Source organism: Poecilia reticulata, linkage group LG21, assembly GCF_000633615.1.
Source record: "Poecilia reticulata strain Guanapo linkage group LG21, Guppy_female_1.0+MT, whole genome shotgun sequence".
Classification (NCBI taxonomy): domain Eukaryota; kingdom Metazoa; phylum Chordata; class Actinopteri; order Cyprinodontiformes; family Poeciliidae; genus Poecilia; species Poecilia reticulata.
The window spans coordinates 4,905,939-4,921,659 of NC_024351.1; the positions used below are offsets into that span (position 1 = coordinate 4,905,939).

The 15,721-nt window shown below is 37.9% G+C and overlaps 2 protein-coding genes across 2 annotated transcripts in view; both read left to right on the forward strand.

The window, feature by feature from the left end:
- Nucleotides 1-105: 105 nt before the first annotated feature.
- On the forward strand, nt 106-4,158 carry ttll2 (tubulin tyrosine ligase-like family, member 2). Its single transcript, XM_008397210.2, has 4 exons — nt 106-182; nt 787-960; nt 1,633-2,831; nt 3,759-4,158. The coding sequence occupies exons 1-4, from the start codon at nt 135-137 to the stop codon at nt 4,063-4,065; spliced, it is 1,728 nt and encodes a 575-aa protein (XP_008395432.1). The 5' UTR covers nt 106-134; the 3' UTR covers nt 4,066-4,158.
- Nucleotides 4,159-13,619: 9,461 nt separating this feature from the next.
- The window catches only part of gpr31 (G protein-coupled receptor 31), a 9,431-nt gene continuing 7,329 nt past the window's right edge, over nt 13,620-15,721 (forward strand). Inside the window, exons 1-3 of the mRNA XM_008397350.2 lie at nt 13,620-14,259; nt 14,350-14,891; nt 15,254-15,715. Coding sequence (XP_008395572.1) covers nt 14,076-14,259; nt 14,350-14,891; nt 15,254-15,715 — 1,188 coding nt within the window. The 5' untranslated portion in view covers nt 13,620-14,075. The remainder of the gene's footprint in view (nt 14,260-14,349; nt 14,892-15,253; nt 15,716-15,721) is intronic.

The following is a 15,721-nucleotide window of genomic DNA, read 5'->3' on the forward strand; positions in this document are numbered from 1 at the left end:
TTAGCTTACACTTTTTTAAGTTATGGGCTTAAATATGTATATCTGAACAACCCGGCATTAAAAAAACATGTTTAATACGGGAGCGTTCTAGAGTTCTGAACTTAGCTGCTCCTGGCTGCAGTTCCTGAAGCTGCATGGCTGCGTCGCTGGTGTTCAGGCTGCATGACCGAGGTCCACAACTGGTAAGTATGATGGCTTTTTAAGGCCACTGCAGATGGAAAAAAAAGTATGAGAAAATCTTTGAGAAAAATCTCAGGAATTCTGTGATTTATCTCAGAAAGTTTCAAGAAAAAACTCTGAAATTTCTGAGTTTGAAAAGTAGAATATTTGGAAGAAAAATTTTTTAAATTCTGAAATTAATCTCAGAAATCTTCTAAAAAAAAGAAAAAAAAAGTATCCTGAGTTTGAAAAGTAAAACATTTGCTAGAAAAAAAAAATTGAAATCTCAGACATTTTCTAGAAAACCTTAGAAATTTCTGAGTTTGAAAAGTCGAAAATTTTTGACTTCTGGAAATTTGAGTTTTAAAAGTTGAGAATTTTTTACTTCAACTAAAATATTTTTGACTTTTCAAACTCAGAAATTTCCATTTTTATTCTAAAATATTTCTGAGATTAATCTAAAATCTTCTTATTTTTTTCTTGCAAATTTTCAGTTTTGCAGCTCAGAAATGTTCTTGTTTTTACCAGAAAATTTGAGAGATTGAGATTATTATGAAAATGTATTGGGTTTTAGTGGAAATGTATTCCTTTTTTTCTATTCACGATGGCCCTAACACGCTGTCGTAGGTGAGGGAAGTGCTCCTGGAACGAGGATGGAAAGAATATGACAAACGGAAACGTGAGGATAGAGACTGGAACCTCTACTGGAGGGGGTCAGAGTTTCACAGCTCAGAATATCACAGCCTGCTGCCATGGCAACGCCTCAATCACCATCCCAAAACTGCCGGCATCACGCGAAAGGTGATGCTTTGATATACAATTACTGCTATTTTGCATATATTACATTTCCACATTTCCACTAATTCACCTGTAGGTGTAATATTAAAGTGACCCAACAGAACCAACAGTCTTTCTATGGATGTTGCTTCAGTACAACAGGATAATTCATTCAAAAAGGGGAAAGACAAGAGTTTTGTTGTTAATTTACCATCCAGAAACCACTTGCTGCATTCTTGTGGATTGAACAGGAGGCTCCACTTCTGCTTTTCAAAGATGTACGGCTGTATAATTGTGCATCTGTTTCTTATTTGGATTTAAAGTGACAGAGACCCTAAAACAGCTCAAAATAGGCAGAACTGGGCAGATTAAAATCTTATCCAAGAATTATTTTGTGCAAAAAAAAAAAAAAAAGTAATGAACATGTTTTGTTTAACCCACAGGGATAATCTGTTCAAGAAAGCATAATAGGTCACCTTTAACAATTTCATTATGAGTTTAATTGAAAGTGAAATAAAAACGTGTTTTTATTTCTAAAATGTTTTTTTATTTCAGAAGAAATATACCAATATATAATTAATTAGCTTTACTAATTGATTTTTTTACAAGCTGCTGTTTGTTTGAAAAAAATTATAAAATGAAACAGAACAGAAATGATGAAAAACTAAATTATGCTCTCTTAACTTCTTTGGAAAGGACTCATTGGTGCGCAACCTGAGGAGAATGAAGGCAACATTTGGTTCAGCTCTATACAACTTCAGTCCAACAACCTTCATCCTTCCCAACGAACACACCAGTTTCCTGGCTGAATTCAACAAGCTGCTTCCTAACAGAGAACGATCAGTTTGCTGGATTTGTAAACCCGTTGACCTCTCCAGAGGTCGAGGTATTTTCCTCTTCCGGGACATGAAAGACCTGGTCTACAACTGTTCTGTAGTGGTGCAGAGGTACATCAGCAACCCGCTGCTGATATCAGGGTACAAGTTTGACCTGAGGATTTATGTGTGTGTGAAAAGCTTCCATCCACTTACTGTTTACATCCACCAGGAGGCGCTGGTGCGCTTCGCCACAGAGAAATACAACCTGTCCTCTCTGTCTAACGTGTTCGCTCACCTGACCAACACCAGCATCAATAAGCGCAGTCCCTTCTATAAAACCCAGAAAGGACAGGTCGGTTCAGGGTGTAAGTGGACGATGAGCAAGTTCAGGTATTTCCTCCAGAACCAGAACATTAATGAGCCGTTTCTGTGGCAGAGGATCAATAACATCGTCACGCTGACGCTCCTATCCATCACTCCGTCGGTACCGGACTGTCCGAACTGCGTGGAGCTTTTCGGCTTTGACATCCTCATTGATAGTAAGTTCAAACCCTGGCTTCTGGAGGTCAACCACAGCCCCTCACTGACTCTGGACTGCCAGACCGACTTGTCAGTGAAGAAGGGGCTGATCAGTGATCTGGTCGATTTGATGAATTACACACCTATTGATGGTCTAAGATGCAGAGCTTATCAGACACAAAGAAATGTCCAAACTAGCTTCAATGCTAACATCTCAACACCTGTTCCTTCACTCCCCAAGCTGAAAGATAGCAACTTTCAACAGAAAAATAAAAAGTCCTCTAAAATGCATCATGAAAAGACAAAAAGACACCTTCCACCTATTGAGACTTTACACTGGATACTCGGCTCATACTCAAAGACGAACGTGGTGAAAACAGGTCTTTCATCATCCCAGATAAAATATGCTCCTCAGGTTACTGGGGTCACAAACCGAGACGACGCTGAAACACAAGATGAAATGGAGAACGAGGTTTCCTCTTCGGTTCTCGGCACTCAGGGCAAAAGGTCAACATTCAGACCATCTACAGATTCCTGGAGGCTTCCAGACATCTGCAGGTATACGTTTTTCTTCTTACTACTTTATACTTTGAGTACCAATAGCCAGACTTTCTCATAATCTGCTGATTTATTGTCCTGGATTTCAAAATGTCGTTGGAAGTTTTTCTTTTGGGACTTTGGCTGCTTTTAGGGCGTTTTCCCATCTGCTAGTCTGGTAGTTTGCTTTCACACTGCTCAAACCCAACCTAATTGAAAAACCTGTTCCCCTCCTCGCCTGTGGGGGCACWGCACCAACAACCACTGAAGCAAATGACACAAAAACCTCAGAAGAAAACAAGAGCGCAACTTCCTTCTTCACAAAATGTAAACAAAAATGGAACGGCATCAAATTTTAGCAGTTGTAGGATTTCTCTTTGTCTCTGCCTAAATAGCGCAACCCTTTTCTCCTGATAGCGCAAAGCTAGCATATTTGTTTTGGTTGCATTTACCCAGAATAAGTAATAAGTACCAAAGGAAAGAAGAAAGAAAGACAAGAAGTAAATGGAGGGGGAAAAAAGAAATAAGGAGGGAAGGAAGAAATAAGTATAAAAGAAAAGAAAGAAGGAAGACTGACAAAAAGGGAGCTAACAAAGAAAAGGAGAATTAGCCTACAGAGAAGAAGTCTTAAACAAAGGAAGGAAAGAAAAATAAACGAAGAAAAGAAGTAGGATAAAAAAGGAAGTAAACAAAGAAAAAAAGAAGGATGGGAGGAAAACTACTATTCTAACTTGATTCAAATTTATACTAATCATGAATAAAAAAAATATTAAAAGATTTCAGCCAAATTAAAGCAGAAAAACAACCCAATGAATGAGTTAAAGTAAATAATTGATTCTAGAAAACTCACTCTTCCATATACCGATATAGTTCCATATATGACATTGTTCACTTGTTTATTACACTTTGTCCAATAAAGTCAAACTCAACTCAAATGTTGCTTCACAGGAAACGTCGGAGGCTCCATGTTCGGGAAGCAAAGCCTCTGATTGGTCAACATGTTCCACCAATCAGAGCTGGAGGTTTCATTCGGACTTTCCCATTTAACCCGGCAACACTGAAGGCTTCCCGGGTCAAACTGGACGTCCCAGTCGTCTTACAGGAGCTGCAGAAGCTGACGGCTCGGGTGGCTTCAGGCCGACCGGAGGAAACGACAGGAGAGGAAGAGGAGGAGGATGAAGACTGCTTTGATTCACTGCTGTGGGGGCCAGAAGACCCCCCGCTGCTCAGTCAGTGGTTCAACTCCAAAACATAAAAAATACCTGATCCAAGACACAAATGATCAGGTGGAGCTTTGGCAACACGAAGCTTTTCTGCAGAACTCTGACTTGTTTTTATTTAAACTAAGGAAGGAAGGAAATAAGTAAAAGTAAAAAAAAAAATTATAAAGCTGATCCAAGAAACAGAAATGATCAGATTAAGTAATTAGGAATATTAGATTAAATTTGCTTCAGTGAAGCTCAGATGTTGTGTTTTTTGCGTCTTTTTATTACATGTTATTAAACAACTAAAATGTTTTGATGAAACCAGAAAGAACATCAGGAGGTCAGCTGGTTCTTTTGTTTCCTCATTAATTATTCACAGGGTGCTTAAAGGCCTCTTAACAGGAAAAAGAAACAAACACAAAACCTCAACAATGAGATTATCAACTGGAACATGATGCACATAAAGAATCCATTAAGGAAATCCAGTTAGCATCTTCTATTTCCTGGATTTCATGTCATTTTAGTGCTTTAAAAATGTTCTATTTCCCAAAGCCCTGATTGGTATCTATCAGGATCGGAGATTAAACTGAGAGCCAGAGGAGGGCAGCAAGTCTCACTTTCAACCAACTGATGAAGTTAGAGCAGAAAACAATTTCAGATGATTTACACTGAATCTGAGGGGGAAAATATCAGAGAAATTAAGAGTGGTTTGATAAATTCTCGTTAGCGTCTAATTGACCTCTTGATGTAAAGTGAGAGTGTTTTGTGTCAAAGTTTCCACTTAGTAAATATTAATTTATACAGTTTGGTTATGAAACACAGAGGACTGGAGGAAGGGATTTATGAACGTTTCTTCAGATAGTGATGACGTGAAAGGGAAGGAAATGTTTCAAAATGAAAGGAATAAAGAAAAGAAAATTTTATAAAATGGGGAGAAATGAAAGGAGTAAAAGAAGATAAAGAGAGGAATGAAGGAAGGAAGGAGATCAGAACAAGAAGTCAGAAAGGAGAAAGGAAGAAAGACTGAAGGAGAAAACAGAAAAGGAAAGGAATGAGTAAAAGTAGGAAGGAAAAATGAACTGAATGAAGGGGGAGTGAACAAAGAAATGAAGAAAAATTAATGAATGAAGGAAAATGTGATGGAGGAAGAAAGAAAGGAGAGGGAAAGAAAGTAAATAAAGAAGGAAGGGCTGAGGAGATAAGAAAGAAAACAGAAACAAAGGACATAGTAAAGAACTAAGGAAGGACTGAAGGAAGGAAATAAACAAAGGGAGAAAGGAAGTAAGAAAAGTAAAAAAGGAATGAAGTTTTAAAGGAAGGAAGGAAAAAAGAAGAGAATGAAAACAAGTTTTTAAAGAAAGGAAAAAGTGAAAGAAGAAACAAATGAATAGAAAGGAAAATGGAACGAAAGAAGGAAGACAGAAAAAAGGAAGGAACCTTTAAAGGAAGGGAGGAAGGAAGAAATTAAAAAACGAAGGAAGAAGAATGGAAGGTAGAAGAGGAAGGACGAATGAATGAAAAAAGAAACAAAAGAAGTAAAACTAAACAGATGTATTGAAACGTTCCAAATTTGGTTCTAAATAATTTGATTGGTTTTTATTTGAGTTTGTTCTGAAATYTTTACTTTGTAAATAACAGAACAAACTCATTCTGGTCTGTTGGTATTTATTCAGTAACAACTGGTTCCCATACAGGCTCATCTGGGAGTTTAACCCAGATTCTCCAGTTCAGATAGAGTGAAACTGAACAAAATCAAATTCAAAACATGAGTCAAATTTATCTGATTTCTGTTATTTTCCATCTTTCGAAATCCTCCATGTCTTTCTAGCTGTTACTGGAAACACAATCTCCAACGGTTAAACGTCATCATCACACCTGAGGCATAGCGACCTGATAGTTGTTTCCCAGATGGAGGAAGGAATCCAGCCACGCTGAGCTGAAATTTACTAAAGAACAGATCGCCTGAGGCTTTAGGTGTCTAACTGTCGTCTCCTGTTGATCGGGTTGTTCGGAAAATAAACGCGTTAAAAGGTTTGTGTACAAGTCGGGTAGTTTTTATTCAGGTGTAGTTCCACCAACCAGCCACTAGGGAGCAATTTGAGCTTTTCCTCCGGGAAGATTTCACTGACTTTAACTCTTTTTTCTTGTCTGCTTGTATTTACACACACCCACAGAGACAGTGACAGAGTGGGAGTGGGTGTGTGTAAATGGAGCATAGAGTTACGCCATTATGGATTCACCCACCTTGTGACAGACGTTCATAACTGATATCATCTTCCAGTTTTGGTCAAAGTGAAACTTAATGTTGCGCCATGTCGCAAAATTGACCGCACTGTAATTTTCCATAACTGTACCTGTTATGGGAACAGGTACAGTTATTACCTGTACCTGTTAATAGGGTCATATCAATAAAGTCATAATAAATGAGAATAAAGTTATATTTCGAGAACAAATTCAGGAAAACAAGAATAAAGTTAGAATATTATGAGAATAAAGTCATAAAAGATTAAAGTTGAAATAAAAGGGAAATAATCTATTATATATATATATAGAAACATGTTAATCTCGTTTCCTTTCAGAACAAAATTACTTGGTTTCATGAAATTAATGTTTAAATGTTAATCCTGACTGATACCTTTTCACAATGAGCTTATTTTAATGAGCTCTCGGGTGCCTGTTGGATCCTAAACACCATTTCATTTAATGGATATTTACACCATGAAGTATCTGGCATCTGCCAGTAATTCCTCCTCTTCTTGTGACACATTCTGGTATTTAGGTTACAAGTCATTCTCGATTTGACAGGCATTTAAGGGAATTATGGGAATTACAAGTCGGTTCCCAAAATAAAAAAATAAATGCACCAGAACTTGTCTCACACGTGCGCCAGCGGAAATAATAGTATTTTAACTACAGCAAAGAATTTAATACATTTGAACCAATACATTTGTTAAAATGTTCTGTTTTTAATTTTTAAAAGTTGAAATATTTACTCCGTTTGAAAGTCTGAAGTGGGTTCATAAAGTATCCATTCACTGCAAAAACACAACATCTTACCAGGTATTTTATGTTCAGTTTCTAGTTTATTTTTAGTCAGTAATTCCTCAGTTTCTTACTGGCAGATTGTTTCATTTATAACATTAATTAACAGATTATTAGTGAAATAATCTGCCAATGAAACTAGAGCTTTTTCATCAATATCAAGAAATTATTTACTTAAAACAATCTTCTATATCTTGCTGAAAAGTTTCTTGTAAGTTACTTTTGTCCTGTTTAAAAGCAGTAAGATATTTGTTCTAGAAATTAGACATAGAGTGCTTGGAAAGGTTTTGTGTTTTGCAGTGTTGTTATTGAAACCCACAGCTCTGGAACACTGGTACCAGTTTTGACATGTCCATGAATTGGAGGGCAGTGTGCTGACAGGAATCCTGAAAGGATTTTCAGTACCACGGAAAAACAGTCATGATTAACGCAGACACACTCAGTGATGCGTCGCGGTTAAGAAAGAGTTCATAAAACTTGTGTTTTAATAGGCCAATGTGAGATTTATTGTTGTAAAACAGGCTTGTGGTTTCGTTAGCAGCAGCTTAAACTGTCTTGTAAAGTGGAAGGGAATATTTCTACGTCTAATGGATGAGCAGAACTGGTTTTAGCACATTTTAAATAAACCCTGTGCAACGATCAAACCTAGTCATCATCATAGGTTATTTCAGCCTCTTAAAATGTTTTGTTTAACCTACACTAACATTAAAACGATTTATGTCAAGCTCATAATAAAAAAAAAAGGTGGTTAACATGAAGTTAATTTCAGCTTTGAATAGACTTTAAATATTTCTGTCAGTTTATTCAGTCACTGAATGGCTTAGCACCAAAATACACGACAGACGTCTCGTATCAAAGAAGCAGCATTCGGTTTTTATGCTGCTCCAATGTGGATCAAACTTCCAGAAAACTGCAAAAATGCTGAAACACTGAATTCCTTTAAATCAAAACTAAAAACCCACGTTTAGTAAGATTAATAATAACTGGAACTTCAATGGAAGAATACAAATCTTACCAAATACTCTTGGTCTATTTTCTAGTGTAAATATAGTTTTTTTTTTATATACAAGACAAAACTAAGTTAAAAGTAACTAGCACTGAGGATTTGAGTTTAGCAAAGTCCAAGTTCCTGAAGAGGAAGAGAAAGAAGAGAAAGAAGTATGTGTACCAGATAATCCACTTCTTGTTTTTGCCATACTTCCTGTTTGATTTGCCAATTACTCGCCTATACCATCTTTGTTTGTTGAATCAAGTCAGGAAGACGATCCCAGGAAGCTACGAACGTGTTTTTATATTTGTTAATTAACCCTTCTTGGTCCAACTTGTACTTCCTTCATCACATCTGGGGAGAAATACATTGATAAGAGCTTACTTTACTAATACGAATAAGTAGTAGCACAGCAGTGAACCAATCCAACTTGCAAACAGTTAATAAGTGAGCAATCAAAACAAAACAGTTTGTTATTCTCCCATACTGTGTTGGTAGGTTTACTTTGGCACAACCTACTGAATGGGTTTTTCAAGTTGTTCCAGATTTTACTTTTGTTTTCTGTCCAGAAGTTCTTGTGTGCGCAGTTCTTAAGCTTGAATTCAAGCCTAACTATTCCCGCAGTGCTGCATTATGCCAGTGTTTTGGTACAACTGCAGACGTCAGTGTTGCAAAAGAACCTTATCATTGCACTGTCACCTCTGTGTTTTGTCAAACAGACTGAGTGTGTGGCAGGTGGGCTGAGATGTTCCCTCTTAGTAATATTGAGATACAAATCATGCAATGTTTTTGGACTCAAGAAGTTAAGAAAAATCCAGGTACGTTAGATTAAAAATATTAATTTCATTGGCAAGAGAGTGGTAAAGCTATCTTTATAATCTATGTTACAACATTTGAAATATGTTTGTGTAAACCAAAGGTCTGAAACCTATGTTGACGCAGGAATGCATCCAAAAGTGACAGGACAGTGGCACTGGAGCTGCAAACCTCTGGTACAAACCAACTCACATTGACTACATCCACACAAACATGCATGCAGGCAACCTTGACACCATTACAACACTTTTTTACCTATCATTTCCTAAGTCTTGCATATGACGCAAGAGGAGATTGGCAGAGCATTGGCTTCTTGTGGTACAGATCTGCAGATTATTTTGTTTGCTCATAAGCTTCTCAGGAGACAAACATAGTAAACCAGTAAGAAAGCAAAAACAGTCAGCAACTGATAAAATGTCAAGAAGGAACCTTAAAAATGACCAGATTAAACCAAATCTGCTGCTAAAGCTCTGCTTGCATGCCATCAAACAACCGCAAAAGGTTTGAAAAGGTTGGAAAAGTTGAGTGGAAAACATAGTAAAAAATGGTAAACGACAGAGGTAAGTGGACCTTTCAGTGGATTGTTCAAGACTCTGATTCACAAGGTGTGTGAACGGAGGATGGAGTCTGTGCTTGGAGTCTGAATCAGAAGCATTTCAACTGGGCTAAGAGGAAAAAGGAGTGGATTGTTGCTCAGTGCTCTAAAATCCTCTTTTCAGACAGAAGGAAATGTTTTGTTTCATTTAAAAACTGATGATCCAGTGCCTATGGAAACATGGGAGTTGAATATAATCTTGAGGTTTAAAGAAAAGTTTCCACAGTCAATATTGATTTCCTCGTCTTATCAAAGCTTCAGATTCAGTCAGGAAATTCGCTGTGAGTGTTGTTGATATAATTACCCTCCAATGTATGTCCAAGTGGGAATCCTGGAGGCAGAAGATGGGATGCAGGTCTGTGAGCTTGGGAAACTGGTGACACTGGGAGGATGGGTGATCTTCATGCTTAATGTAGCCACTGCTACAACCAGTAGTTCCTGCTGTTGAATGAATGGGAACTGCACGGATTTTCAGAGGCGTTAAGTCTTGACATGTGTTGTTTGGCACTCTGTGACAAGACGTAGCTGTGGTTCCAGCATGATGCTGAACTCTGACCGAGTCGGACCTGCGCCTTTTCCGGGTCTCGACCTGCTGCTTGTGTGGAGAAGGAGCTGTGTTTTTGTTTCATCAGGGCCTGCAGATTGAATTTCCATGTTCAAGGTTGGGAATGTGTTGCTTCAATGCCTGAAAACTAACAATAACTTCCTGATTTCTCCAGGCAGGCTCAGTGGGAAACACTGTAGTCTAGTTAAGGGGTGGACAGTTAAAATAAAGACAGCACTGTATTCTATTTTCAAAAAATGAGTGCTTCTTTTAAACAGAACACAACACAAATAAAAGGCAATACAAAGCGCCGATCTATGTTTTCGCATCCACCTGAATAATGTGTAATTGCGCCACTGTCCTTGCGGATTTAATCTGTTTTGGCATTTGTCACCTAAACTGTTCTTATCAAAGATAACCTGGGTACATCCAAAATATCATTTTAAAAGGCTGATTTTATGGCAAAATCATCAAACAACATTATCTCTATGTGAAAGACATACTGCACAAGTCTGCTTCTGAATGACTGAAAAGGATAAAACCAGAATTTTACAAGGTCTAGTCAAAGTCTGGACTTTAATCTAACCCTTAAACATGTCATTTATAAATCCCTCCAGCACTATGCTAACTTTTGATAAATACAAATAAGCAGCGTTTATTGCATTGCTTTGGCGTGGAGTGCTTCAACAGAACTTTTGTTATTGGATTTAATGATCTGATTTAATGATTTATTTAGCAGTTTAGACATTTGTAGCTGCCTTTCAAAGTCAGTGATGATCATTTCCAACTAATGAGTCTGAGACAAAAGTCCTTAATGAATCATTTATGAGCAGCAGAAGATGAGTGTTGAACAAATTTGAAAGGAGTCGTTTGATAAAAATCTTCTTACACTGAACAACAATGAATCAGCTGCTTATGAAAAATCCTAGGGTCAAGCAGTGATGAGTGTCTGGGACACTGTTTGTTCATCTGACTCACAGGTATTCACCTCTCCAGTAATCCATCAGTGTGACGGTTTCTCCGGACACTAAAGGCTGAATAATAATGGTGTTATGTAAACGGTAGTGTCAATGTTGAGCTCCCATTATGTAAGCTGATGCTATAGTGGAAAACAAACTGGATGTGTGAAGCAAAGGCCAGTTCTGTTTCCTGTGGCATCTTATTTTTAACCACAGAAACAGACCATCATAGATATTTTTAAAAAAATGTCATGCTCACATTTGTTATGTGAAAAAAAGTCACAGATTTTTTGTTATTAGCAGGCGGTTTTGGTTTCTCTATTACAACATTATTGGTACTGAAACATTGCAACATTTATAGATATGCAGTGTTGTTGTTGATGCAATTTTACCAAAACTGGGATGTTACCAACATTGTGAAAGTAACAGTATCATAATCCAGTAGGTTATTCATCCGTTCATCCATTGTCTGTAACCGCTTGGCTGGGATTCAAACCCAGGACCTCCTTACTGCAAGCAGAAATGGGTAAAGTAAACAAAGGATTTACTCAAGTAAAAATAGCACTACAACATATTTTTACTCAAGTAAAAGTAAAAAGTAGCCGTACAAGAAATTCCTCAAGTAAAGGTAAAAAAGTAATTGGGCTAAAAGGCGACTCAAGTACTGAATAACTAATCAAAACATCAGTTATTTAATATTTAAAAATATCCAGACATGCTGAAATGTTGGTGTTTTAAAGATCAAATGAAAATAATTCACATAGATAATATAATTACAAAATAACTTTATTATAAACTGCAGGTGTGCATCTGGTTCTGGAGGAATTTTAGCTAAAACAGTTTCTCACAATGGGTTGAGTCCCCAGAAATTTTACTCAAGTAAGTTTAAAAAAAAAAAAACTTACTTGAGTAAAAGTAAAAAGTGCAATGTAGTAAAAGTACTCCAAAAAGTAATTCTTTTTCTAAAGAGTTACTGAAGTAAATGTAACTACTTGCTACCAAAAAGAGTGCTGTGCTGGCTAAATTATTTTATTTAATTTAGTTTGTTTTTATTGCACAGATTCACAACACATGTTGTCTCAAGGAACTTTTAAGAAGAAAAGAAAAGTCAGTTCAATCCCATCATACACAACAAATAACATGCTATTGTGTTCATGCTTTTAGTTTGCTGCCCTGCTTCTTTGATAGCTTTGCAAAATTAATGAAATATTAATGTTAGGATAATCTTTTTATCTGCACATGTTGTCAGTTAGATTAAATGTTGGTAAATGTGGGAGAAATGATGAAGGTGGAGCAGGAGAAATGGGATCCTGCAACAGCAAAACATATCAACCTCGTGAGAGACGACCCGGTTCAAAGTGAGGAGTCGCCTGAAGAATGAGTTATAGCAGCAAGTAGCTTTACTCCGAGAGCTAGTGATGTCACGGCTTGGCTTCACTGCCTGAGAACAGTAGTCTGATTGTTTATGTTTATCAGCTGGCTGCATATTTTTCTCATCCTCAATAAAACTCTATTAAATGTCCACTGGGTTAAATAATYAGAGTTTAAACTCTGAAGTTTCCACGTTGGTGCTCTTCAGTAACAGGATTAAGAGTTCAGTGTGATATTTCTAGGAATCACTCATTCTACATAAACTATTGGTCATTTGTAGGTGCATTTTCTTCATAAACCGCAGAAAAAAACCCTGTTTTTATTGTTTAGTTCAAAATCCTCTATTTATCATCGATGGGTTTTTGCTTTAACTCTGGGATTTATAAATAGATGAATGTTCTCCTACCTTCTATGCTCTGGATTTTGACAGCAGAGAAAGTTCATCAACCACGATTTTATAAAAGTTGTGTGCCACTGTGTGAAATGTAGCCGAACAGACAGAGTTGGCAGCACTGTTGCCTTGCAGCAATCCTAGCCTGAGGCCTTTCTATAGGCTTTCTCTAAAGGTCCAGAACAGACTGGTCTTTCTAAATGATTGTGTGCCTCTGTGATGGTGTCTATTGTTCTGCAAAAGGTAAAGTTTACAGTGTTCCTTACAGCCTATTAATGCCAAGAAAGTTGATGAATTTCAGCTTCCCAATCTATAAATATTATGTTCCTATGAAAAGCATCTGTGAATAGGCGAATTCCCCACAAATACTGAGCATTGAGTTTTTAAAGTTGTCTGTTCTGTAGTGTATCAAGTTTATCTGAGTAAGAATCAACTCAAATGGAGAATAAAAGTAATTTTCTTCTTTCAGAATTGCATGATAATGCTTTGTTTTTCCAGTTTTATGCTGGCAAAAGATGATTAATATCAACATTATTACTAGAATTAAAGAAACAAAGATTTGGGTCTATCCACACTATCTGGAGTGATTTAATCATCTAAACTTCACTTTTATGTCCGGGAAGGAGCCCCACTCTGAAACCAGACCTTGTTGACATGTTTCAATCTGCAACATTGTCTGAACTTGTTGCTGGAGTAGAAAAGGCGTTCAAAGCATGCAGAGTTTGAGGCCCGAAGGCAAACCTCCATTTCATGTGCGTTGTTTCTCCTTCAGGATGCAACATTCCTCATAGCTTCATTTACTTTCCTGTACATAGACCGACAGCAGTGTGTAGGCTTTTCCTTATTCCCAGAGACCCATATCTGCATACTCTCTGAGGAGGTTTTCTTTAAATATCCCTTCAGAGCACAAATTTTTAAAGTGACATTGAGTCGCTGTCAAAAACTCAGTCTTGGGACAAACTGCAGCTTCTGGGATTTACTCAGACGATCAACCGTCTCACAGCTTGCACCAGGAAACCATGGCATGCTCTGCTGAAAGGTGAAATGCCTTATTTCTGCTCCAGCTGGCTTTCAAGTTAGGTCACGTTAACATGTCTTGACGTGACTCTTACTTCGACATGTCAAGGCTTCACAAGTTTCCAGTTGGGCATTCAGGAATCCAAGCACTTCGAAGTTTTGTTTTAGATGCAGCCAGGTTTTGCTTAGCCCCTCTAACAGAAGCAGAACTATGAATGAGATGTTGCAAACTGGTTCTGGAGCTTTTAATCCAAAAGTGGAAAAGCAGCTGATGACTCACCTCCTCAGCCAATGAGGAGCAGCCACAGATTCAGGAGAGAGCAAAAACTCAGAGGGGATGTTGCTCAGTGGACCTGAGCTACTGCAGGAAAGGCTTCCAGCGCGGATCCCGTCGCACAGAGTAGGACTGAAACTTTTTAAAAGGCGACTTTTTACACACAGCAGGGCTGAAACCAGAGCTCTGAACCATAACAAAGGCAAAGAAGAAACTTGTTCAACAGGATTTCTCTGTTCTTTGGAAGGTAAGGCTTGATCTACCAGCTGACCTCAACATTTTATGGAACAATTTGCTCTTCAGTTTTTCTACATCTCTGATATTTTCTTATTTGTAGACATGACTACATCAAACAGCACCTGTCCTGTTGATAACAAGGATTTGTAYAAGTTCTACGCAGCTGTGATGATTGTGATTTTTATCTTGGCTTTGCCTCTGAACGCATCGGTCCTCCACCTCTTCATATTCAAGCTCAAGTTCTGGAAATCCAACAGCAACAACATTTTCCTCTTCAACCTGGTGCTGGCTGACATTCTGCTGCTGATCTGTTTGCCAATCGAGGCTCATAGCTTCATTAATGGAAACAGGAGGAGCGAGGATAAGTTCATCTGCAAAGCGATGCTGTTTATGTTGTTTTTAAATCGTGGCGCCAGCATCGCATTCCTAACGGTGAYCTCTATCGATCGATATTATAACGTGGTGCATCCAAGCAGAAAAAACCTCCTAAAAGTTCTGAAGAAATCTCCCTACATCTCAATATTCATCTGGTTGTTGCTTCTGCCTCTCACCATTCCCACCATGAYGAGGAACTTTGACTGCTGCAACAGCCTCGACAACGATAACACGACTAACACGGAAAATAAGACTTCTTGGGAGGCGGTAAGGCTCTTTTCTTGTTTGCATCACCACTGAAATGGGTGAAATGGGAAAAACACAGAAAATGTGATTCATAAAAGATCTATGAAATCTTACATTGAAACTCTTTGGCAACCAGTTTACCTYCTTTGTAGGAAAAAGAGTCACAGCTTATGACAGTATTGCAATAAGTTCTGATGATACTTTTCAGTATCATCTCGGTTATACAATGCAATAATTTGAAAATAAGAAAATGAGTCAATCATTTGGCTGAAAGTCTTGGGAAAGTTTGTCAAACTACTGGCTGATTTTTTTAATGAACATTCTGTTGGGCTGTTGGTGTTTATGACAATCTCAATTTGTTTTTTGTTTTATTATTTTTCCAGAAAACTGAGGACATAGCCAGAGAGACAGTTTTCTTCATCCAGATCGTCATTCCCTTCGTCATCCTGGTCTATTGCACCGTTCGCATCGTCAATCGACTGAAGAAGAAAACCGTTGGGGATAAGACGAAGCTAAGGAGAGCAGTTCTTCTCGTGACCACCGTCATGGTGGTTTTCTCCTTCTGTTTTCTGCCGTGCACCATCGCCAGGGTGGTGCTGCTGTTCTTTAGGGTCAAAGGCCATGAGRWTTACRAKGAATATCACGAGCTTAAYGCAGAAGCCGTATTTGACGGSCTYATGGTTCTCTCCTAYCTGGACTGTCTGCTGGATCCGGTGGTTTACTGCTTCTGTAGCACCAAGTTTAAAGCGCTTTATGTCTCCAATTACTTATCTTTTTGCGTGAAAGAAACCCCGGAGCAAATCAGCAGCTCAACAGGAAACACAACACAGTTGGAACGCAACAAAGTGACT